The sequence below is a fragment of the Tamandua tetradactyla genome (assembly GCF_023851605.1).
Source record: "Tamandua tetradactyla isolate mTamTet1 chromosome 22 unlocalized genomic scaffold, mTamTet1.pri SUPER_22_unloc_3, whole genome shotgun sequence".
Taxonomy (NCBI): Eukaryota; Metazoa; Chordata; class Mammalia; order Pilosa; family Myrmecophagidae; genus Tamandua; species Tamandua tetradactyla.
In genome coordinates, this window is record NW_027518253.1 from 801383 (window position 1) to 828025 (window position 26643).

Below are 26643 nucleotides of genomic sequence, written 5' to 3' on the forward strand. Positions count from 1 at the left end.
ACTATGTTATGTGCTTGGGACCCAGCAGTGAGTACATAGAGTCTGCTCTTATGCCACACAGTCTAGTGACAGAGGCAATAATGCACAGTGAAATAAATAGATTTTCCCAAATTGCAGTCAATTATGAAAAAAATTCTGTAATATGCTGAAAACATATAACAAGACAATTTGACCTAAAATAAATCCACTAAAATTCTGTTCAGATATGAAGGAGTAGCAGCCTAACAGGCAAAAATTAAATCCTTGAAATATTCCTTCTCAACTTGGTTTTGCTTCTCTGATTTTTCATTATGCATCACTAATAGAGCTATTTTTGCTGCCTGTTCCACACTGTTACAGATTGAATACACTTTAATATATGGTAGTGTATTTTTTGCCTAAACAATAAGGCTCCTCCACTATTTTTCAATCTATTATATATATATGTTAATATATAATTGCATGCAGTTGTTTTAACATATAATTATATGACATTTATAATATATAATACACACATAAGTATATATTTATATAAGCAGAGTAATTATATATAAATATTTATAATACATAGTTAATATATAATAATATCCAACATGTTATTTTACATAATTTTTTCAAATTATTGCAAATTATGTAAATTATTATGTAAATTATACCATTTTCCACAAAAATTAATTTGATTATAATTGCATCATTTTTATAAATTAACTTGAAGGTAGTATGTATTAATATCTTTCTGGTAATAAAAAATTGCCTTTGCCTTGCTTATATTTAAGCCTACTATTATTTTCCTAAACATTATTGTACTTGGTTCCTCTTTCTTATTGTCTTGATCCTTACCCTACAAAGATCCCTATTTTGGACATTTACTAATTCTTAATAATTGTGATAATAGAAATCCTTATTTTCCCTAGTATTAATTGAGATGTTTCTAACCTTTCTCTATTAAATATGATAGAAAGTACTGTTTTATGGCAGTCAATTATAATTATGATAATATTTTATTTCTTACATCTTTCCCAGGAGCTTTAAGATTAGCAGAGAATGTTTATTAAATATATATTTAATGTACTGTAAAAGAAATCTGATTTTTCTTTTTTTTTTTTTTTTACATGGTCAGGCACCAGGAACCGAACCTGGGTCCTCTGGCATGTCAGGCAAGCATTCTTGCCTGCTGAGCCACCGTGGCCTGCTCAAGAAATCTGTTTTTTCCTTTTATCTTAATTTAATGAATTACTACAATAAATTAAACAAAAATTAAATTTATGAGAATAATCCTTACATTTAAAATATCTTGCAAATAGATCTACCCTTTGACAATAAATTTGAATAGCATTTTTCTTAATGACTGTTTTCCTACTCATGATTATTCTTTCTCCTGAGAATATTTGACCACTGCTGAAAATAGAAGCATGTTTGCTACATTAAGGAACTGTTGTGCTGTTGAAAATAAAGCCATATATATATATATATATATATTTGCAAACATATATATTAACATAGTTTTTAAGTTCTTTTCATGTATTATATCACTTGACATTTGCATTAGATAGGGTTCTCTAGAGAAACAGAATCAGCAGGAGATACCTGTAAAAATAAAATTTACAAAAGTGTCTCATGTAATCTTAGAGATATAGAGTCCAATATTTGTAGAGCAGGCTATGAGATGGCAGCTCCAATGACAGTCTCAAAGGAGGCTGGCTGGATAACCATGGACATGTAAGAGTCCAAGATCCATAGGGCAGGCCAGGAGCTAGCAGCTCCAGTGAAGGTCCTTCTTGAGGCGCTGGCTGGCAGAAGCAGGAAGAGAACCTGTCTCTTTGGATCCTCCTTAAAAGCATTCTAATCATTGGATTAAGAGTCACTCATTGCAGAAGTCATTGCAATCAGTTCACAATCAGCTATGGATGCTGCCAATGTGGTCATAACATAAATCCATGAAATGTCCTCATAGCAACAGACAGGCTAGCACTTGCCTGACCAGACAACTGGGCACCACTACCTGGCCAAGTTGATGCATGAACCTGACCATGAAAACATTTACAGAAACACTGATTGCAGGTTTAATATATATGTATATATTAATTATATATATATATAATCTATTTGCACATGAGGAAAACAAAGGTCAGGAGAAGAAAGAATCCGTGTTTAATCTCATCCAAGTTGTGTAGGTTAGAGACACAGAATGTAGGGTCATTCCCCTCCCCCCCTCCAATGTCAAACTCTCAACCATTTATTATACAGAATTTTAATTAGCTATTTTTCCTTTTTACTTCTAATCCCCAGCTCAATTTGCTCAAGAATTTTCTTAACCGAATTTTTGGTACTTAATTCCTATTGTATCTAGCTTTAGTCTTTCATGTTATATTTAACTACAAAGGCACATACATATGTCTATTCGTGGATAATCCCCTGTGTTTCTCCTCATTTGCATCCCATAAGTTTCAATATAAAAACACAGATACCTACAAATACACACATACAACACATGTGAACACATGCTATTATTTCCTATTATTTTAAGATGCAAATTTGGTTTCCTACTTTAAGCAATTTTATTTTAGTAGTTTTTCCTGGAGTGACATTTTTCATATCTTTTAATATAAAGTTAACATGGTGGTCATATTTTGTGGCCTGCCTTATTTCTACAAAATGTTGAAGTTATAAGAGTAAATATTTATCATATGTGGTTCATAATGCTTATATCCAAGGTACTAAAGAAACCATAGAAGATTCTTCATATTTCAAGTCTTGTATTTACACCTTGTGGTGCTAATTTGTCCAATTATTACAGCACACAGAACATCACCCCCTTTTGAACTGAGCATGACACATCCTACCTTGTGTTGCTGGTATTTATATATTACATTTAATATTTATTTCCAGTCTTCATATGAATAGGCATTAACCTAGTCAACTTTTATGAATATTTTTGTACTGGAAAGCATTGAATATCACTTAGCCTCATTAACACATTCTAACAATTTTAAATGTCAAAATATTCAACTGTGATAAAAGTAGTGGTAGCTGCTGACTTTGGAGGATTTTAATCAGTGATTATATTCCCTAATTATTTGGCACAGATTTATATGCAATTTATCTCACCACAGAACTTAGGAGTTCCAATTTGTTTATTGCCATCCCATATTATATAACATGAAAGGATTTAGTTAGTGCATCTATTTCGAGTTGGGCTACAACAGTTCAAAGTGTTCAGAAAAATTTGGCAAAAATGTCATTTTCTGGGGGTATCATTTTTCATCTGTTGATCTTAATTAGGCAATTGCTGATCATTAAGTAAAGAAAAATTGAAGTCAGAGTTTAGTTAGTGTTGATGTGAAACTGTCTCACTGGGTCTCATTATAAAGCTCTTCATTGCAAGTAGAATTCCTTACCTAATTGCTATAAAGTGGCTCTACTTGCTAATCAGTTTCCAGGGGCCTTATTAAAATGACTGGTTTCTGAGATTTTTGGGGGGGACATATTAACTCAAACCAATCACAACAAGCTCAAAGTTTCAAATTTTCATTACAATTAATGAATATGAAATTTAGTTAGAAGTACGGTGAGGTAATTATCTGATTCTTCTGTGATGGGGATTCCTTTACCAATAACACCTTTCTTTGGGAGACACGATATCATAGTGAGAAAAGGAAAGAATTTTGAAGCTCAAAGTTTCAAATTTTCATTAAGTAATGAATATGCAGTTTAGGCAGAATTACAGCGAGGTAATTATCTGATTCCCCAGGGATAGGAATTTCCTTTACCAGTAGCACCTTTCTTTGGGAGACAAGATTTCACAGTGAGAAAAGAAAAGGATTTTGAGTCAAACCTAGGTTTAAGCCAGGCTCATCTATCTAGTCATGTGTTCTTGGGAAAGTCATAAACTCTGAGCCTGATTTAAGAAATGGGACTACTACTTACAGCACAGGACCAATTTAAAGAATAGACTTATAAGGAATACTGAATTTCTTTTCACACTGCAAATTAATGATTTAATGATTGTACATAGAATGATAATGCTGACCAGGAAAAAGCAGTGCCTAACGTTTATTTTTACTTATCATGCCCTGGGTAAGGTGTTAAAAGTGTCTGCATGCATTATACCATCAATCCTCACAAGAACACTATGTTGTGGGTAAAAATGTTCCATACTTCATATGATAAAACAGAGGCTTAGAGAATTTAAATCGTTCGCTTGAAATTACAGCTTATAAATGTGTAAGAGAGACCATCAGGAAAGAGAAATAGGGTGAGATATTGGGTAATTGGAGCTGAAGGGATACACATTGTGCAACAGGACTGATTGAAAAAACTCAGAATTGGATAGCACAATACTACCTAACTGAAATACAATTATGGTAAAAAACTGAATGAAGTTGAATGTGAGAATGATAGAGGGAGGAGGGCTGGGGGCACAAATGAAATCAGAAAGAAAGATAGACAATAAAGACTGAGATGTTATAGTCTAGGGATGCTTAGAGTGTATAGTGATAGTAACTAAATGTATAAATTTTAAAAATATCTTTGCATGAAGAAGAACAAAAGAATGTCATTACTGCAGTGTGATGAAAATAGATGGCAAATCATGTTTAAAATTTTCAACTTAGTGTGAGACTAAAGCAAAAAATGTTTATTTGGTACAAAATTCATATTTTGACTAGTGCATTTCCTAATAAAACTTACGTGTACAACTTAATTGAACACCATAAGTACATAAAAACTTGAGTAGGACATGAAATTTTGTTGGTTTGTCCAGAGTGATGCCCTGATAAATCCCAGAGTGATTTGAACAGTGTCATGGTTAGGGACAGGTGTCAACTTGGCCAAGTTGTGGTACCTGTTCATCTGATTTGGGCAAGCGCTGGCCTGTCTGTTGCAATGAGGACATTTCATAGGATTAGGTCATGATCATGTCAGCTACATCCACAGCTGATTCCATTTGTAATCAGCCAAAGGGGAGTGTCTTCTGCAATTAGTGATGCTAAATGCAATCATGGGAAGCCTTTTAAGGAGGACTTTGAGGAGACAGGTCCCATTCCTGCTTTGGCTGGTGAGCCTCTCCTGTGGAGTTCATCCAGGCCATCCATTGGAGTCATTGGCTTCGCAGCCTGCCCTGTGGATTTTGGACTCTGCGTTCCTACGGTCATGTGAGACACTTTCATAAATTTTATATTTGCAAATGTTCCCTGTTGATTCTGTTTCTCTAGAGAACCCTAACTAATACATCTTGGTACCAGGAGTGGTTCTTAAGGAACAGAATCTTAAAAATGGGTTTTTATGAATGGTTTTCTACTCTGACTGGGCTCAGAGACACTAAGGACTGATTCCTGTAATCAGAATGACACTCCCAATCCATGGACTGAGTTGGCAAAGGAGATAGTCAAAATATCATCATTCGATTCTCCTAATGCTTCGCTTGTACGAAGCCAGACTCTGGGGGATAATGTTTTTGACACCTTTACAGAGTTTTGTAGAAATAAGAGTTATAGAGATGTTGGTTGGTTGTTGTTAGATACACTGTCTACATTAAAGGGTGAAAGGGATGGGCTTAAGGCTTCAAACAAGAAGCTTAAGTGCCGTCTGAAAGATGTAGAGGCTTCTATGAGTATCCTGAAGGAAAATTTTATTTCCTGTAGCCGTAGACTTGAGATCTCTAAAAATCAGACTCAGAATCTTATTGTTAGAGTAGCAACTTTACAACGTAAACTGAAATCTCAGTCTTGCATGATGTCTGCCGTTAAAGTGAGGGCATTGATTGGAAAGGAGTGGGACCTTGAAAAATGGGATGGTGACATATGGATTGATAATGATGTTGGGGGTGAGGTTGAAACCCTAGACCATGCTGAGCCTTCTTTAGATAACCCTGTAATAGTCTGCCCTGAGGACATAGCCGCCCCACCTCCAGCCTGCCTTGAGGAATTGGCCACCCAACCTCCTCCTGAAGGGATTAGTCCTAGAGTTATTAATCCTGTTTCACCAGATGAAACTGCAAATGAAAGCCCTGAAGCAAATGGCTTGGAAGATATTTCTAATTCTTTTCATAACCCACCCCCACCACCCCTCATTTCTTCTATACCTATAACTAGACTGAAGTCCCAACAGGCCCCTAAAGGTGAGGTACAAAGTATCACACATGAGGAGGTACGTTATACTCCAAAAGAACTGTGTGGGTTTTCCAATTTATATAGACAGAAATCAGGAGAATATGTGTGGCAATGGATTTTAAGAGCGTGGGATAATGGTGGGAGGAATATAAGGCTGGATCAGGCTGAATTTATTGATATGGGCCCACTAAGCAGAGATTCTGCATTCAATGTTATAGCTAGAGCAGTTAGAAAAGGTGTTAACAGCTTGTTTGGGTGGTTGGTTGAAACATGGATCAAAAGGTGGCCAACATTACCTGAGGTTGAAATGCCAGAACTGTCCTGGTATAATGTAGATGAGGGGATCCAGAGGCTTAGAGAGATTGGGATGTTAGAGTGGATTTATCATGCAAAGCCTGCTCTTACACCCCAGGAATGCAGGGATGAAGTAGTTTTAATTGACTCTAGCTGTCTTTTAGAAACACTAGAAACATATCTGCGAAAACACAGGTTTTGCACTGATTGCAAAAATAAAGTGTTGCGAGCATACAATATCCTTATTGATGAACTAGATTGCAGCAAAGAGAAGGGCTACTGTGCTGCACTATATGAAGGTTTACGGTGCTGCCCACATGAACGACACATACATGTTTGCTGTGAAACAGACTTCATTGCACATCTTTTGGGTCATGCTGAGCCAGAGTTCACAGGAGGACGAAGAGAATGACATGCTAAGACAATAGATATAGCTCAAGAAGAAGTCCTGACCTGCCTGGGAATTCATCTTTATGAAAGACTGCATCAAATCTGGCAAAAACTGCGGGCAGAAGAGCAGACGTGGCAGATAACTACTCTCCTTTTGAGAAACAGCTTTTGGCCTGCTACTGGGCCTTAGTAGAGACTGAACGCTTAACCAAGGGCCACCAAGTTACCATGAGACCTGAGTTGCCTATCATGAGTTGGGTGTTGTCTGACCCACCAAGCCATAAAGTTGGGCGTGCGCAGCAGCACTCTATTGTAAAGTGGAAATGGTATATACGAGATAGAGCCAGAGTAGGTCCTGAAGGCACAAGTAAGTTACATGAAGAAGTGGCCCAAATGCCCATGGTTTCCACTCCTGCTGCCACATTACCTTCTCTTTCCCAGACCAGAGCTATGGCCTCTTGGGGAGTTCCTTACAGTGAATTGACTGAGGAAGAGAAAACTCGGGCCTGGTTTACAGATGGTTCAGCACGATATGCAGGTACCACCCAAAAGTGGACAGCTGCAACATTACAACCCCTTTCTAGGGTGTCCTTGAAGGACAGTAGTGAGGGGAAATCCTCCCAGTGGGCAGAACTTCGAGCAGTGCACCTGGTTGTTCATTTTGCTTGGAAGGAAAACTGGCCAGAGGTGCTTTTGTATACTGACTCATGGGCTGTTGCTAATGGTTTGGCTGGATGGTCAGGGACTTGGAAAGACCATAATTGGAAAATTGGTGGCAAAGAGGTCTGGGGAAGAAGTATGTGGATAGACCTTTCTGAGTGGGCTAAAAACATGAAGATATTTGTGTCCCATGTGAATGCACACCAGAGGGTGACTTCAGCAGAGGAAGATTTTAATAACCAAGTGGATAAGATGACCCATTCTATGGATACCAGTCAACCTCTTTCCCCAGCAACTCCTGTTATTGCCCAATGGGCTCATGAACAAAGTGGTCATGGTGGTAGGGATGGAGGTTATGCATGGGCTCAGCAACATGGACTTCCACTCACCAAGGCTGACCTGGCTACAGCCACTGCTGAGTGCCCAATCTGCCAGCAGCAGAGACCCACGCTGAGCCCCTGATATGGCACCATTCCCCGAGGTGACCAGCCAGCTACATGGTGGCAGGTTGATTACATTGGACCACTCCCTTCATGGAAGGGGCAGTGATTTGTTCTAACTGGAATAGACACATACTCTGGATATGGGTTTGTTTTCCCTGAATGCAATGCTTCTGCCAAAACTACTATTCATGGGCTTACAGAATGCCTTATCCATCGTCATGGTATTCCACATAGCATTGCTTCGGATCAAGGAACACACTTCACAGAAAATGAATTGCGGGAATGGGCACATGCTCATGGAATTCTCTGGTCTTACCATGTTCCCCATCATCCAGAAGCAGCTGGATTGATAGAACGGTGGAATGGCCTTTTGAAAACTCAATTATGGTGCCAACTAGGTGGCAAAAACTTGAAAGGCTGGGGTAATGTTCTCCAGGAAGCTGTGTATGCTCTGAATCAGCGTCCGCTGTATGGTGCTGATTCTCCCATAGCCAGGATCCATGGGTCCAGGAACCAAGGGGTGGAAATGGGTGTGGTGCCACTCACTATTACTCCTAGTGATCCACTAGGAAAATTTTTGCTTCCTGTCCCTGCTACCCTGAGTTCTGCTGGTCTACAGGTTTTAGTTCCAAAATGGGGTGTGCTTTCTCCAGGAGAAACAACAGTGATACCACTGAACTGGAAGTTAAGATTGCCACCTGACTGCTTTGGGCTACTTATGCCTCTGGATCAACACACCAAGAAGGGGATTACATTATTGTCTGGGGTAATTGACCCTGACTATCAGAAGGAAGTAGGACTGCAACTACATAATGGAGGTAAAGAAGAGTTTTCTTGGAATATAGGAGATCCCCTGGGGCGCCTATTAGTACTACCATGCCCTGCGATTAAAATCAATGGAAAACTGGAACAACACAATCCAGGCAGGACCACTAATGGCTCTGAGACTTCAGGAATGAAGGTTTGGGTCACCCCACCAGGCAAAAAACCACGGCCAGCTGAAGTGCTTGCTGAGGAGAAAGGGAACATGGAATGGGTAGTGGAAGAAGGTAGTGATAAATATGAACTTCGACCACGTGATCAGTTACAGAAACGAGGAATGTAATGCTGTTTTGTTTGTCTTATACTATTTAAGTTGTAAGTTATCAAGTTTAAGAATGAATGTTGCCCAAGGATTTGCACCCTATTCTGGAGAGATTTAATGTGTTTCCAGTTATATGCAGGACAGTTGAGTATTGTCAGGTAAAAGAAAAAAATGTGTGCTTATTTGTTTTCATTTGAAAATTAAGTATGGTCTAAGGTGATATATATATGTAGGTGTCAAGTTGACAAGGGGTGGACTGTCATGGTTAGGGACAGGTGTCAACTTGGCCAAGTTGTGGTACCTGTTCATCTGATTAGGCAAGCGCTGGCCTGTCTGTTGCAATGAGGACATTTCATAGGATTAGGTCATGATCATGTCAGCTACATCCACAGCTGATTCCATTTGTAATCAGCCAAAGGGGAGTGTCTTCTGCAATTAGTGATGCTAAATGCAATCATGGGAAGCCTTTTAAGGAGGACTCCGCGTAGACAGGTCCCATTCCTGCTTTGGCTGTTAAGCCTCTCCTGTGGAGTTCATCCAGGCCATCCATCGGAGTCATCAACTTCGCAGCCTGCCCTGTGGATTTTGGACTCTGCATTCCTATGGTCACATGAAACACTTTCATAAATTTTATATTTGCAAGTGTTCCCTGTTGATTCTGTTTCTCTAGAGAACCCTAACTAATACAAACAGTGAATTAAAAAGTATCTGCAAAGTCCTCTTTGGAGAATGGTGAGAATGGGGGAAAATTCAACTTCCCAAGTTGAATTCTTGATATTCTTACAAGCAGTGTGGACAACCAAACTATACAGTGAGCCCCCAGTCTTGGGGTTTGTTCATATGAAATGTAACCCCACAAAGGATGGGTCAATCATACTTAAAATTAAGCCTAAGAGTCACCCCCCAAGAGAACCCTTTTTGTTGCTCAGATGTGGCCTCTCTCTCCAGTCAACACAACAAGCAAACTTACCACCTTTCTCCTGTCTATGTGGGACATGACTCCCAGCAGTGTTGACCTTCTTGGCAATGTGAGACAGAAATCCTAGAATGAGCTGAGACTCAGCATCAAGGGATTGAGAAAACCTTCTCAACCAAAAGGAGGAAGAGTGAAATGAGACAAAACATCAATGGCTGAGAGATTCCAAACAGAGCCAAGAGGTTATCCTGGAGGTTATTCTTATGCATTAGATAGATATCACCTTGTTAGTCAAGATGTAATGGAGAGGCTGGAGATAGCTGCCTGAATATTTAGAGTTGTGTTCCAGTAGCCATGTTTCTTAAAGGTGTTAGTATAATGATATAGCTTTCACAATGTGACTGTGTGATTATGAGAACCTTGTGTCTGATGCTTCTTTTATCTACCTTGTCAACAGATGAGTAGAACATATGGAATAAAAATAAATAATAGGGGGAACAAATGTTAAAATAAATTTAGTTTGAAATACTAGTGCTCAATGAAAGGGAGGAATAAGAGGTATGATATGTATAATTGTTTTTTTCTGTCATCTTTTTTTCTTTTTCTGAATAGATGTAAATGTTCCAATAAATGATCATGACGATGAATATGCAACTATGTGATGTTATTGTGAATTACTGATTATATATATAGAATGGAATGATCAAAATAGGAATGTTTGCATTTGTTAGATTTCTTTGGTATTTAAAAAATTAAGAAAAAAAAGGAAAGTAGTAGAATATTGCCACTTTCATTAAATTTCTTAAGCAAAAATGTGGATTTCTCTAGTGGCTTTATTTCATTTAGTTTTTTTTAATGTATGGCTTAGTTCAATATACAAATATGTAACTTTTTATATACTATCAAAAATATTATTTTCCATTGTACTTTTATTTTTTCCTCCAGTTTCTAAACAGTGCTGTTTATGGGAGGATTTTAGTATTCTGATTCAATGATTTGCTTGGGTTTCACCACTGTATCTTCATGTTATTTATGAAATGTGTTTATATTTCTTTATTAAAAATATGCTTATTTTTTCTTTGTGTATACTTGCCACATTTCTGACAATACTTATAATAGTGATATACTGACACTTCAAACCCCAAACTAACATAGGCATGTACAATTTTTGTTATCGTCCTTCCAATTTTTGCTAGATAAAGTAATTCTTGTATAGTAAACTTTTTTTTACTATACAAGTAAAAGGCACTGGGATTCAAACCCAAGTTTCTGGCATGGCAGAGCAAACCTTTATTTAAAGCTTTTTATTATAGAAAATTTCAAACATATACAAAATTAGATATAACAACTGCCCAGGTCCAGTAGGTCTCAATGCAGACTTGAAAGGATTTATCACACACATGCATGCCTATAGATAAGCAAGAACATATAAATATTATTTTTATTGAAGCCTGTGATGTGCTTTCATTCACCCACAGCCAAAAGCTGAGACACAATTGTTTGAATCTGAGGAGTCTTAGCTCTCTCCTCTGCTAAAATGACCAGGATAAACTAGATGATCTCAAAGTCTAGATGGAAGATGAGGCAAAGAATTAACTGTAAGATCTTCAGAAATTGAAAGCCCAGGTCAAAACACAATCCTTTGTCCCACCTGTCAGCGAGTTGTGTTTGCATATGCTTAAATCACATTGTACAATAATATTTTAATGAGTGATGCAATTTTATTTAACCCATATTGATTTATTATTACTATTTTTGATGAAAGCACCCCTGCTAGGAGTTAGGAACCCAAGGTTGACCAAAAAAGACAGGCTCTCTACCCTCAAGGAGCAAACAAGTAATTAGGGTAGAGATGCTAAAATAAATGGTCACACAAAGGAGAAGATGATCATAAATTTGTAATAAATCCTTCCAAGTAGAGTTACACGGTACAAGAGAACATAAAGAGGAGTCCAATGGAGTTCATGTGTCAGTAAATGCTTCTTTTGGAAAGTCACACTTGGTTTGAATTTTGAAATCAGTGTTGACAAAAAGAGTGGAAGACAATATTCCAAGTCTTGGGGCAGGAGGGCACTTAGAACACCTACTGAAGAGAATGAAATTTAGTGTGGCTGGAACATAAGGCAATGGAGGAAGAGTAAAGCAGTGCTGGTACAGAATGCCTATGCCAGACCATGCTGAACCTGGCAAACTTTTGCATGGAATTTGACTTTTATTCTAGCAGTTCTAGGAAGTCAGTGAAACATTCAATATGGAGATATTGAATGGGTTTGTATTTCAAGAAGTTCATTAGAGACCATTAGAATGCTATTTCAATAGTATTAAAGGAGAAATGATGTAGCCTGAGGTCAGAGAGTGTCAGTGAAGATAGAAAGAGAAACATAAATAAGGGTAAAATGTAGGATGTAAAATAGATATAAAATTGGGGAATTAAGAAATATGAAAGGATCAAGGATGAATACTCATACTTTGTCTGCAAAGTAGGTTGGATAGTTGTGCTATTCACCAAGATAAAGCACAGAGAACAAAGAAGAAATTTGGAAACAGGATATTAAGAATTTAGTCTTGGGTGTATAAAATTGGAGGTGGCTTTGAGACATCCTAGTTGAGCTCATTACTGGATATTTGAATGTAAGCCACTAAAGCTGAAGGAGATGTCTAAGATGGAGAAATAGATTTGTGACTCATACATTATTGAAGTTGTGGGCATTTAATAATGGGTCTCAAAGACAGTGAGGAACTAGAATTAAGATCTGAAAAGAAGAAGCTGAAACAGTAATCAACAAAATAGGAAAAGAACAAAGGAAGCATGATGTCACAAAAGACAAGGAATGAGACAATGTTCAAAATTTTCGAATTGCTCCAGAAATCTAACTTATTGTCATTGTATTTCTCAATAGCATGATAATATAGGGTGACTCAGTGGTTGGGGAAAACCTGGATTGAGAAAAGCAAAGGATTATACAAAATTGGGAACAGTAGATGCTTCTTTAGAAGTTTTGACTAGTGTTCTGAATTGTGTTTCTCACACATATGCATATACATAAATATATATATATACACACACGTTTTTCCTAATATGAGAAGAAACTTAATTTTACCATCAACAAAAAAATTCCCTTTTTTCAATTTTGATTTGGGAAAACAAGAAATAGGATGAGAGTTCTTGCTTTGTTTTGTCCTCTTTCCAAAGAATGTGCATTTTTCAAGGAATTTACATTCTAGAAAGCAAAACAAACACAAACAAAAGTTATAATGTGATAATTGTATATATTTGCATTACATGAAGAATTAGGATTTAGCCTATCATACAGTTAAAAGCTAGAGAATGAATTATTTTCCTAAAAGAGGACATTTTCACAGTATTCAGCAGAATATTAGTGTATATTCAGTCATCAAAAGTAAATTCCACTGTTTTGAGACATGCAGTTTTAAGAGCAAAATGGAGGCCATGGCCTGTATAACATCTTGAGCAGTCGTTTTCACTATTTTTCAGTAGAACGAGAATTAGAAATTACTATTTTGAGTTTTTTTCCCATTATCTACTTATTTCTTTTCATTTTAATTTTTCTTAGAGAAGTTGTGGGTTTTCAGAAAAGTTGTGCATGAAATTTTCTTCTTTATTAGAGAAGTTGTGAGTTTACAGAAAAATTATGCATGAAATACAAAATTTCCATATATCACCCTATTATTAACATCTTGCATTGTGTGTACATTTGTTACAGCTGATAGCACTTTTTTATAATTTTATTATTAATATAGTCCATGGTTTAACTTAGAGTTCACTATTGTATAGTGTAGTTCCATGTTTTTTAAAAACTTTTTATTCTGTTAGCAGGTAGACAATCTAACATTTCTCCTTTTAATCACATTCAGATATGTATACATCAGTGCTATTAGTTACATTCACAATGTTGTGCTCTGAAGTTAATACCCTCAAATATTCTATAGGAATAGCAAGTAAAGAAAAGTACCATTCGTTTCTCTATTAAAAGGTGTGTACAGAAAATATAGAGAAGCAAGTTAATTAGAAGAGGATAATAGATTCTATTGCAAAGATGGTAAGGACAGTGAACTTCTACAAGAACTAGATTTTGATCTTGGAATGATGAGCCATAAGTAGGCATATAAAGACAAGTGAATTCTAAGGATCATGAGAAAGCCATCTTCTGTTAAGGATGGCATGATGGACACCAGAGAAATTGAATAAATTATCTAGATTCACCAAGTGAGGTAAAAAGTGTGATAAAACCAGTGACATTTCTCATGTAGACTGTTGGAGTATCTTGGTTTTATCATTCTGATACTGTCTTATTTTTTAAACCAAATGTTTTTGGAGCACTCACTATAGACCAGTAAGCTCATAGTTTACTAACTTCCTTACATAAAATAACTCATTTAAAAAATGTAAAACATTTTAAAGGATGTACCATTATTACTTATATTTTACAAATCAGAAAATTGAGATTTAAAAGAATATGGATAGGGTGGGCCACGGTGGCTCAGTGGCAAAGTTCTCATCTGCCATGATGGCGACCTGGGTTCTATTCCCAGTGCCTGCCCATGCAAAAAAAGAAAAAAAGAAAAAATATAGATGGACATTGCCCAAGTTATCTTAGAATAAGTTACTCAGGACATAAGTACTGATTTTATCCCTTCACAAAGCTTAAGCTCTTAATCAAAATGAATAGAGAAAATTACTATTTTTTTAAAAATTCCCAATATAATTTGTCCAGCTTCTCTTACTTGGAGAGAAACATGGAAGGAAGTATTGCAGCTTTCAGGTATCTGTAGAGATTCACATTTAGACCCAAGGTATGTAGGAACTAATAAATCACCCAAACAAATTTAGAATGAGGTCAATGAAGGCAGGGCTATCTCTAAGCAGGTGAGTCAGATTTAGTCTGCATATCAAGCTGAACTCCCCAATATAAGCCTCCCTCCCTAGTCAGCTGTATTATTAAAGGAATAAAACTGCATGCAAAAGATGATACCTCTGGCATCCTAACTGCATCTTGTGCTGTGCTTTAACAGCACTTTCTATGGGAAGACTCTATTTACACTTAAAATACCACTTTATCAACCTCCAGAATTTTCTGTATCATCCCACCTTCCCTTCTACCTCTTGGTCTGTCTCTCTGTCCCTCTCAGTCTCTGTTTCCGTCTCTCTCTTTATCTCTCTCTCACACACACACTCATAAACACACACTGCACAGATAACCTCATAGGCTTTACCCTCCATCTTGCAGTAGTACTTACTCAGAAAAGAGAATTAATATCACATGGCTCATGGAAAGGATATTTGGAGGAAGATGAACTTTCATATCTCAAACTTTCCTATGAGGATGGGTCTCCAATAGTTATTTAACACTTAAGTGCTGGTAGCAGTGTTTTAATGTTTGTTATTTTAAATCCATCCTTGGCCTCTTGGAAATGCTGTATATAAAGGTAAATTAAAAATGGATGACCACTATAATTTTTGAAATATGAAATAAGGTGGAAACTCATTGGTATTTCATTCCACTGATACTGCTTCTTAGAAAGAAGTTTGAACTTAAGCAAGAATCCAAGGCAAGAGACTCAAACCAATGCTCCCAATCATTTTTTATGTCATATGTGGCATAACATTTGGCTTGATGTTGGAATATTTGTAGGGGGTATTGGTTGACTGAAGAAGTCACTGTATCTGGATACCTGTAGTACACTGGTGGTCACTAGTGTGCCTTGTGGTTTAGTTGTTAAACTCTTGGGAGGATACCAAGCCTTGGAATGGAGGACACTCTTGCTGGAAAAAGCCAATGGTGTGCAGGGCAGGGCCTGGATAACATATCAAGCCATGTCGTGATGAATTAACAGTGTATAGGAGAGAGGAGATTGCCCAATGGCCATTATTTTTTTTCTTATCATTGAACGCTTTCTCAGTGCAAAGCATTGCCATTGTTTTAGATGTGAAAGTGACAGTAGAAACACCAGAGATACGCCCCCAGTTCTTCAAGAACAAGGAAAACCATTTAAAAGTTAATATTGAAGGGAGATTTAATTTACTCTGCAACCATGTATTGAGAATCTAGATGGGTAAAATAGAATGCACAGAAAGTAGGAGAAAGCCAAATAGATGAAACCACCTGCTCTTAAAGATTTAGCCAATTATCAGCAAGGATTAAAAATGGTTATTATTTAGTAAATGGAAATGGAGTAATTGGACATTGATTTTTAAAATATCATCCTTGCCCACAGATCCCTCGGTGAGTCTCTTTGTATAAACAGATAGGCATATTCCAATTTATTTCTGCTGGCTGGTTAAATCATGAACTCACACTAATTCAAACATAAGTTAGGTAAACAAAACCAAAGGAAAAACAGATAATTTTTAAAATATGGCTGAGAACTTCTCCACATTCTAGTCATTAATTCATTCTTTAGGCTCCGTGCTCTCAATTGTGGCTGTAGGTTAGAATCAACTGGGGAACTTTAAAAATACTTATACCTGGTTGTCCCCTTCGACTTCCTCTCTTCCACCTTTAAATTATATGGAGCATTCTTGGGCATTGGTTTGTAAATAATACCCAGGTGATTTCAATGTGCAATAGAGTTTGTTGTGCAGCTTTCTTTAGGCAAGATGTAATAAAGCAAGAAATAGCAATGCTTATTGAAGGAATATAAGGGTAAAATATGTCCCTGATTTTAAGGATCTCCCCTCAGAATTGACAGAGATGTATAAATGACTGAAAAAAATTAGAGACTTTGGGATGTTGGTTGCTTCAGAACATCCTGGAGAAATAAATTGCAAGGCATGAAGAAAAATTACTTTCAAAAATGTAGAGGAATTGAGAGAATTATATAGTAAATGTAGGATGATGTATATTATATTTTATGAGTAATTTAACAGATTTTGTTTCTATGATTTTTAGTTTATCAAAGTTAGAATTTGAACTCCAATTTAACTCTCTATTTAATAAAAACTATCTACCACAGTAAGTGTTCTCATGACAAATTTATCCTTCTAAATGGTTCCCTTTGTTTTGACATGTTCTTAGTGCCACCACAAATCCTGAAGTTGAACAAGTATAATTAAGAAACTCTAACCAAGGGATAGTCTTTATTTTAAGTAAAGTAATGATATCTTATAGATGAACCTGTTAACTTGCCACCGTCTTTCAATGAAAATGGTCTACTTTATGCTTACATCATCTGGTAATCTTATAATTATCTTCCGCTGGGTTCAAATCATAATGTCATACCTGGAATTGAAATAAAAGACTGTGAGGAAAAGTTTTGTATATTCAAGTCCCATAGGCAAGTTTGATAAACTTTAATTCTGAATATTCTTTAATGCAATGATTATTTTACTAAAAAGGACACCATTAGATACGTAACTTTTATAACTTAGAATGCTTCCATTTTAATGTGGCAATCTATATGGAAAACTTAACAGTCATTGATACACTACAGCTTTCTTTCATCTTTGTCTTCCTAAGCCTTAAATATTAGCTTGATGCTACAGAAAATGGATGCATCTCCCAGCTCTAGTGTTCTATCCAGACAATTACCTCTGGAGAAGTGACTACAGCTTTGGGCAGGTTAGAAGATTGATGAGGAATATGGGCTTTGCTGTGAAACATCCCCAGTCATACCTGTTCTGCACCATCCTCTCAGTGCAGCAATAGCAGAAGCCTATTGTTAGTTTTTGATTTTAAACTTTTAATCAGGGATGAATGGTTAGTGTGAGCTCATCTATCATGAAGTAATTTATATATTGCACTAAATACAGAGTCTAACAAAGATAGCATTCAATTACAACAGATAAAATAATAGCAATACTAAAAAATTAAATCTGAAATATGAAAGGATTAGACTTGATGATCTCTCTAGATTCCTGTTGTTAATATATTATCATTCTACTTTGTGGAAAATAAATTAAGGAACAATAATAAAAATTGAAGAGGCCAATATTGGGTATAATGAGAAAAATCTTCTTTTTTAGGGCTGGTAGAAATATAGATAAATATAACTATTGTGAAACATACATCAGGAGCTCCATCTACCCATATATTTTTCCATAAAATTTTGCTGAAAGCTGAATATTTCCCTAGGATATGTTGCTAAAAGTAAAATCTAGTGGCACAAATGATTAGGATACTTTAAGCTCTAGAAATATACTTACAGACATTTATGGGAAAAGTTGTTTATCACATGTACTTCAGAATTATAATTTATTTGATAAACCACTTGATTTATTGACATTTTCATCAATAAACACAAAAATATGGTGAACTTTGAATTGGGAAAAAGATGTGTCTCTTTAAATTCCTATATACATTAAATTGGATTTTACCTCATATCTCTGAACAATTTTCATTTAGTTTCTATAGCATAAATTCTGTGTAAATGGAAGGGGATAGAGTAAAGTGATTGACATGACACATCTATAATTACTTTAATATTTTGAGGATGTCAGCAATGCACAAAAGTTAAAAACAGGGGAATACAATATGGTTCCATTTATGAGTTACATATTTTTATGCTGCCATATATTATATGGATAGAAAAGAGCAGCAGCAAAGACTGACATTTTAGTGACACCACTAAAATGATCATCTGGTTTCATTCAGGTGATATTTAACTGTAAACCAATATCATCCCTTAGTTTTGAAAATTACAAAGGAAAATAACTCTTAAGAAGATGATATTGAAAATAAAAGATGGTCTTTCCTGGAACAAGAATGGCACGAAATTAGAGAGGAAATGTCCATTGTTGCCCACACGATGACTATTTCTAAGTGACAAGACACTAACAATCATCTATCCTCAATTGGCATGAACCATGAGATGTGTTGTTTTTATTCAACTGCAGCAAAATCCCCTGGAATAATTGGCTGAAGTTAATGTCACTTATGTCACAGAATTTATTCTCAAAGGAATCACAGACAAGCCTGAACTTCAGGCTCAATGTTTTGTGGTATTTTTAGTTATCTATCTGGTCACAGTTCTGGGGAACATTGGATTGACTTCCTTAATCAAGACTGACTCTCAATTCCATACACCTATGTATTATTTCCTCAGCCACTTGGCCTTTGTTGACCTGTGCTATTCCTCTATCATCACACCTAAGATGATGATGAATTTTGTTGTGGAATGCAACACAATTCCTTTCCATGCTTGTGTAATACAACTGGGCTGCTTTCTCACCTTCGTGATCACCGAGTGTTTCCTTTTAGCTTCCATGGCCTATGATCGCTATGTAGCTATCTGTAAACCCCTGCATTATTCAGTTCTGATGTCAGAAAGGGTCTGCTTTCTATTAGTGGCCATTCCATATATATATATATATCTTTCTGGTTGCTCTATTCCATACCATTAGCACTTTCCATCTAACTTATTGTGGGCCTAATGTAATTAACCATTTTTATTGTGATGACCTCCCTCTCTTTGTGCTGTCCTGCTCAAACATATGCATGAAGGAAATTCTGATCTTTGCCTTTGCTGGCTTTCATATGATGTGTTCTTCTTCAATCATCCTCATTTCCTACATCTTTATCATTGCCGCCATCCTCAGAATCCACTCTACCCAGGGGCGACATAAGGCCATCTCCACCTGTGGCTCCCACATCGTAGCTGTAACTATTTTCTATGGCACACTGATCTTTATGTACCTACAGCCCAAATCAAACCACTCCCTGGACACAGATAAAATAGCATCTATATTTTATACAGTGGTGATCCCCATGTTGAACTCCCTAATCTACAATCTAAGGAACAAGGAGGTGAAAGAAGCCTCCAAGAAAGCTTTGGATAAAGTTTGTGGAATTTTCAAGATGCTGAAATTAAGGAAACAATAACAAAAATGTTTTATTAAAGAAAATTGGAGAATAAAATCAAGTTTTCTCTTGCTGACATTTCTCATGATTATTTTCCAACCAACTGAAAATATGAGCTCCTTTAACTGATCTTAACATTTTCTGCAAGGGCCAAGGCCAAGGAAAGTCATTATGATTTAAGGAGTCCTGAGTTTCTTTATAGAATTATGTTGAATTTTTTTCATAGACATACAAAAACATGCATGTGTGTACCCCGAGAAAAGTTGGTAACATGTTTTTATTAGCACTTTGAATTCTGGAACAAGACTACCTGAGTTTGCTTTTTCCTTCACTTACCAGCTGTGCAACCATGGACAGCAGACTTCAAGTCTGTGTGCCTCTGTTTCTAATTCTAGAAAATAATAGGACCCAACCCCTTGGGTTGTTTTGAGGCTTAAACAATTTAATATTTATGAAATGCTTAGACCAATGTTCAAGGATAAGTGTTTGTTAAATAATATTTTCTATATAAATGTTATGCATAATTAAACATGAATTCAGCTCTCAAAAGTTTATCAGTTTTTTAAGTAGCAGATTCATATCCTGTCTGGTTTCAATTCCCTGTTAGGCACTTATTCAAGTACTTCTGCTTATTCTAAGCAAACAGAACCAACAGGTTGGTGAGATTTTATTTCCAGATGTCAATTATTTATAAATTGTCTAAGGTCACACAACTGGTAATTTAAAAATTCTAAACGCAACTTGAAGTCTATCTGATTTTTGTTTTCTTAATGACAGGTGTTATAAATAAAGGGTATTATAATATCTGGATTTAATGTATCATCATCAGACTTCAAAACAATACTTTTTGCTTTTGTTCTAAATAAACCAGTTGTGATGTCCTCTATCTGTACTGCTTTTAATGCAAATGTTCTTTGTAAGATCATGGCATATAATTGAAAATTAATGAATGATGTGCTTTTGTTATTTTGACATTTCAGAAAAAGTCACTTGAAATTAGTGATTTAATATTATTTTATATTTTACCATTTTTGAAGGATATTTGATACTTGTGGTCATGACATAGGATACAGCTTGAAATTTGCATGATGAGGTGATTATTTTCCCTTCTGCACTTAATTTGCAAATAATTCAACTTTGTTGCCATGAAGTTCTTTTAGAACCTTGTGACTTGAATTAATTCCCAGGTTTTTAAAGCAAGTTTAATAGAGAATGATAGCATTTATTCTTTCCACCACACTTAGGCATGCCATATGCAGTTATATAAGAAAAGACACACATAACTCACCTGTTGCATGCATAGCACAGAGAAGAAACAGTCTCCCTTCTAACACATAAAGAAATTCATGTATATAGAAATTGATCCACATGAGGAACTCTGCTTTCACTGCATCTTTATGCTTTGTAAGCATATTAGAACAGCAATGCTTAATATTAATTGAAGTTTTCATGTCTTTCTACATTTTTAATTCCTACCATTGACAATCACTTCTTAAGTTAACTCTGGTTTTTCTCAGAGACTAAGAAATTCAACTGTATTTGATAAGCATGCTATTCAGTTCCTTCTTGGGCAAAAACTGTTCTGTGCAACCTTTAAACCTCTTCTCTAGGATTTTTTACAGGAGGCTGAGTTCTAGTCTCAAAATACCAGTCCCTAAGTCCAAACATAAAAATCATCTTTATGCATTTTATCTCTATATTTATTTCAATAAAGTGTGCATTTTTCATCTCTCCTTTGGTGCTTATGATGTTTTTGTATCTGAATACACATAGAATATACAAGATGCTGGAGGTGAAAAACAAGTAGCAGTTAGGGACTCTGGCAGAGTCCAAGATTAGTGAAGAACGTGATGAGTTTCAGAAAGATTTCACCCTAAATTTCAATTTTGCTACTACTAGTTGTATAATAAAGAAAGTTCCAGTTATTTATAAATTAAGACCAATGCTCATCTCACAGGTTAAAGATGAAGATTTCAATATAAATATATGTAAATACATTGGCCCACTGATTGGCACCTACAGCTTGTTTATTACTATTATTGTTAATGACATGGGCATCACTAAGACATCCAGGTGCTTTTGTTACTTGAGAAGACACATCCTGCCTTCTCTCCTGGTTCTGGCTGCAATGACTGTCTCCAAATGTCTCTGGGTATTTCTCTGTATGGTCTCCTGCTTTACCAGCCTTCTATCTTCTCATAGGGGATTCCAGTGAAGGATCAAGACCCAGCTTGATGGGGTTGCATCACATCTCAATTGAAATAGCCTTACCAAAAGGTCCCACCCACAATAGGTCTGTTCCCACAAAAATGGATTAAAAGACACGGTCTCTCTTGGGGTCCACAATAGCTTCAAATCAGCTCCCTGATACATTGCCAAAGGGTTTGGGGAAGTGGGAGAGTCTCAGACACCTTTGAAGTCAGCATTACTGAGAGACAAAGCGATGATAAAGGCAGAAGGCCATTTGTCCTATACGTGGTGACCTTTCCTTTCTAGGACTTATGAATATATTCTGTGCCAGAATTGTGCTTGTATAACTTTCTAATAGTTTTTGAACTTAAGAAAAAATTTTAATTTAAAATTGTGGGGTTTTTTTTGCTTTTTGCATGGGCAGGCACCGGGAATAGAACACAGGTCTCCAGAATGGCAGATGAGAACTCTGCCCCTGACCCACCATTTCCTGCTCTTAAAACTGGTTTTTGAGTGATTTTTGTGAATCGCTACTAAGTTTTTTAAAAGTATCTCAATACCACCACACAGCATACAAAAAAAAAGTCTCAACATTGTACATCTCTCCTTAGAATTATAGGAAATTCATTAAAAATTGAACTTGACAGTTGCATAAAACTTCTCAGTTGGTATGATGAAATTTAATCCAATCCAGTTAAAGTGCTGGATACACCTGAGACACAAAAGCATTCCATAGCTCTATTTTATTTTGAAAAGTTTGAAAGAGAAGAAAAAAATGCAATTAACTAATCTAATTTTTATTAAATGTATCAAGAATGATGTTTTTTTCCAAGGAAAACGTGCACATTTTAAATGATATTGAGTAGCATGTGTGGAGAAGACTAAAATAATTCAATTAAAATAATATTCATCAACACACAGAAATAAATTTTAATGCATTAAATTATTTAAAAGATCACAAGAAAATACTCCTTAGTTTTTAATTTTCAGTTTGTTGGTTAAAATTTAGCATATTTTAAAACACTGACAACTATTTCTAAAAGGGCAATAACCTCTTAACCTAAAATCAAATCAAATGAATCATTGACACAATAATATTATAAATCATGACAAATAATAGCAATGTTTATGAAGCACTAGTTATGTGCAAGGACTTGTGAAAAACTTGTATGTATCATGTTATTTGATCCTCACAATCAGTCTAAATGAAAGAAACCATTACTGCATTTATTAGCTGAGAAAACTGAGGTACAGAAATGTGAAATTATGTTCCCATGCTGGCAGTTATTAATTGGAAAAGCTAAATTTTTTAACCAAACTGTTTTAATGAAGAGTGCAATTTATTAATCACACATGTGCCTACATAGAACAAGTAGCAAATTATAATCTTGTGAAGCTGCACCAGTGATCTAAACTGATGCACAATCAGTGTCACTAAATGTGTGAAATCAAAGTAACTCTGCTCCTATATTATGCAGTGTTCACCCCCAAAATTTCTGCTATTAAAATTTGACATTTCCCATATAATTGTGTGGTTATCTATTTCAATACAATCCAAAATTTCTCAATGTCACACAGATTTCAAATAAAGCCACTATTTCCCAATTTTTTTTTCATTTTTTGGTGATATAGGGTCATTGTCAAAGAGGATTAAAATCTCTCTCCCTCTTTCTTCTTTTCAGTTCAATTCATATTCATGTAAAAATCTTTAAGAGCAAAACTGCAGTTTATTCTCCATAAGACTAAGGAACTATACATAAGAAAAAAAATATTTAAGAACTTGAAGTAAGGGATTTGGCTCTATCATTTATTAGCTTTATCACAGAAAAAAAAGAACATAACCCAAAATATTCTAATCCCTGTCCAGTGTTTCTTCAGTTACTAGAGAGCCAAATACACCTTTTCATAATTCCCTTCAGTGCATTTTTTACCTCCTGATTTCTCATGCTATAGATTAATGGGTTTAGCATGGGAATCACCACAACATAAAACACTGAGGCAAATTTATCTGTGTTTAGAGAATGGCTTGGCTTGGGCTGTAAGTACATGAAAATGATTGTCCCATAAAATGTGATGATGGAAGTCAAATGGGAAGCACAGGTAGAAAAGGCTCTCTGTTTTCCTTCAACAGAGGGGATCTTCAGAATGGCAAAGAGAATGAAGACATAAGACATTAGCACAATCAAAAGAGAGCAAAGAGTATTGAACCCAGCAATGATGAATAGCATCAGTTCTTTGATGTAAGTATCAGAGCAGGCCAGAGTCATCAAGGGAACATTATCACAGTAGAAATACTTGACGATATTGGAGTCACCAAAAGACAAGGAGAATGTTACCACCATCTGAGCAAGACCAACCATGAATCCATAAATGTATGTGCTAGCAGTCATTCGAATGCAGAGTTTGCTAGGCATGAGAACATAGAGTAAAGGGTTGTAGATGGCAACATAGTGATCATATGCCATAATTGAAAGCAAGTACATTTCACAAACCACAAATGTGATAAAGCAGCACACCTGAATGGCACAGGCATAAAACCTTATACTTTTAACTTCATGCAGGAAGTTTGCCAAGGTGTTTGGCGTGGCAGATGAAGTAACAGAAAAATCTACAAAAGCCAGATGGCTGAGAAACAAATACATGGGTGTGTGAAGCTGAGGACTGATCTGGATTAGCAAGATCAAACCAACATTACCCATGACACTAACTAAATAGATCACTAGGAAAACACCAAAGAGAATGGCTTGCAGCTCTGGACTATCTGTGATTCCCATGAGGATAAACTCAGACACTGCAGAATGATTGCTTTTGGCCATGAAATGCATGTACAATTCTTTCCCAGCAAACACTCCTAGACCATTTGTTCTGAGTATTCTTGACTCTTAAGCTTTCAAGTGGATGTTAGGGGATGGTTCTGACCCACAGTAATCCTATGGTGAACACATTCAAAGAGGAATTCTGATGGGTTCATTCTGTTATCCTCAAAATAGTTTCTCTTTTCAGAGTGAAGAAATTTGTTCTAGAGAGAAATGACAAAACATGAAATTTTATTGAGATATTTTTCATTTAAACTGCATTCAATAGAAAAATCTGTCTTATATTTTAATGATAGGAATTAAAGATTGAGAATTATTTGATCACCATTATCAATTTCTAAAAAAATTATTGGTATTTGGAACCCCTTATATAAAATCTGTGAATTCATTTGAAAATTCCTAATTAAAAGAAAATAATGAATGAAAAGACTGATCACAGAAAGTGAATTTTTTAATTATGAAAGATAAACATTTTGAGTGCTAATGATCTCTAGACCATCAATTTGGGACAATTTTAATTTTCTTCCCTTATTTATCTTTAATTTCTATTTTTTCTTTAATTGCATATGGTATTTGTGAATTTAAGGAGATAGAAAATCTCAGACGTGTGAATAGCCTATTTTAGTTGAAAAATGCATAACAGGATTAATAAAATATTAATTTCTGATTTCCTGACTCAGAAAACACATCTTCAACATCCATATAAAAAGCAAGAGAAGAAAAAACATTCTAGAATAAATCTGTAAGATGTAAACTTATTTCTGGCTAATTAAAAGGAAGCACATTTTAATAATATTTACTCTAGCAGAAGTGACATAAATTTGATTTCCATTTTTCACTATATAATCTCAAATAATCATTCTGTCAACCCTATGGATTGGTGTACAGCTTTCATCCAAATTTTCAGATACTGAAACGGAGGCTGAAAGTTTGGATCTTCTTCATTTGTCATGACCAGCATATGGCAAAGCAGAAGAACTCATTAAATGGTCCCAGCCTTGATTTCCTAATCTCAAGTCATAGGTTATGCAGTCTTCTTCCAGAGAGGCAAGGATTTCTCCATCCAAAACTACATCTCAAAACTAATTTGGAGAGGCAATCTGAGTTAGTTCACATCATGTGCTTTGAATATTACCTATCTCATGCTAGATGCTAATTGAAATTTAGCTCTTAAGAGTATCAATATCATTTAAAGTGAGTCTTACTGTGCAGAAACATGTATGCAATCCCATAATACTGAAGAATGCAGATGCTTACCTGTTTGTAGTATTTTAAATGTATTCTCCTTTTGCCCCCCAATTTGTGACTACAAATCCTTGTTCTGCTTAGTTCTTACTCTCTCTAGCACTTACATAACTGTGTTGTACTGAAACCTGTGTAGCCCTTGCTTCCTTATTACCAAACTCTCCAACATCTTTAATAATTTAATATTAAACTCTAACTGAAATCTGGATCCCTCTCAAAACCTACTCCTCTCCAGGCCACATCTCTGCAGACTGGATAATTTGCAACTCTCCACATATTTCAAAATTGGGAAGAAAGGTGAGGCATCATTAATGCTCTAGGCATCATTTCAAATTTATAATATCTCTCATTTGTGCAAACACTTCTTATACCTTGAAACTTATATCCATTCTTCATTGTTGTCATTTATACCCTCCTTTAATTCACTGAAGACTTTGTCACTGAGATCATTTTATTTCCTCTCCCTCAATATCTCATCAGTGCCCATGATGGCTACACATTTAATAATATAGTTTCTCAGATTCATGGTATCTTGAACCCACCAACAATCCACTTGAGTTTCCCACATCCATGAATCCATTTTGTATTCTATTTCATCTGAAAATTGATCAAATGCTAAATGCCTTAAATTAAATCATTATTTTATGACTAAGGCCTCTGCTCCTTTCTTTTATAACTTGGCTGTGATGTTACAATTT

At 35.7% G+C, this 26643-nt stretch overlaps 2 protein-coding genes across 2 annotated transcripts; one reads left to right on the plus strand and one right to left on the minus strand.

Moving 5' to 3' along the window:
• Positions 1 to 18748: 18748 nt before the first annotated feature.
• Positions 18749 to 19715, plus strand: LOC143672974 (olfactory receptor 8U3-like; the record flags this gene model as incomplete). The annotated part of the gene is given in 2 exon segments (XM_077147380.1): positions 18749 to 19192; positions 19194 to 19715. Coding segments are annotated over 2 exon segments (966 nt in total), but the record flags the coding sequence as incomplete, so codon positions are not given.
• Positions 19716 to 23758: 4043 nt separating this feature from the next.
• On the minus strand, positions 23759 to 24700 carry LOC143672975 (olfactory receptor 5AL1-like). Its single transcript, XM_077147381.1, has one exon. It carries the CDS (start codon positions 24698 to 24700, stop codon positions 23759 to 23761), a length of 942 nt encoding a protein of 313 aa, XP_077003496.1.
• Positions 24701 to 26643: the final 1943 nt, after the last annotated feature.

Excerpts from the sequence above, each read along its gene's own strand:
- LOC143672975 (XM_077147381.1), bottom strand. The coding sequence starts at position 24,700 with ATGGCCAAAAGCAATCATTCTGCAGTGTCTGAGTTTATCCTCATGGGA.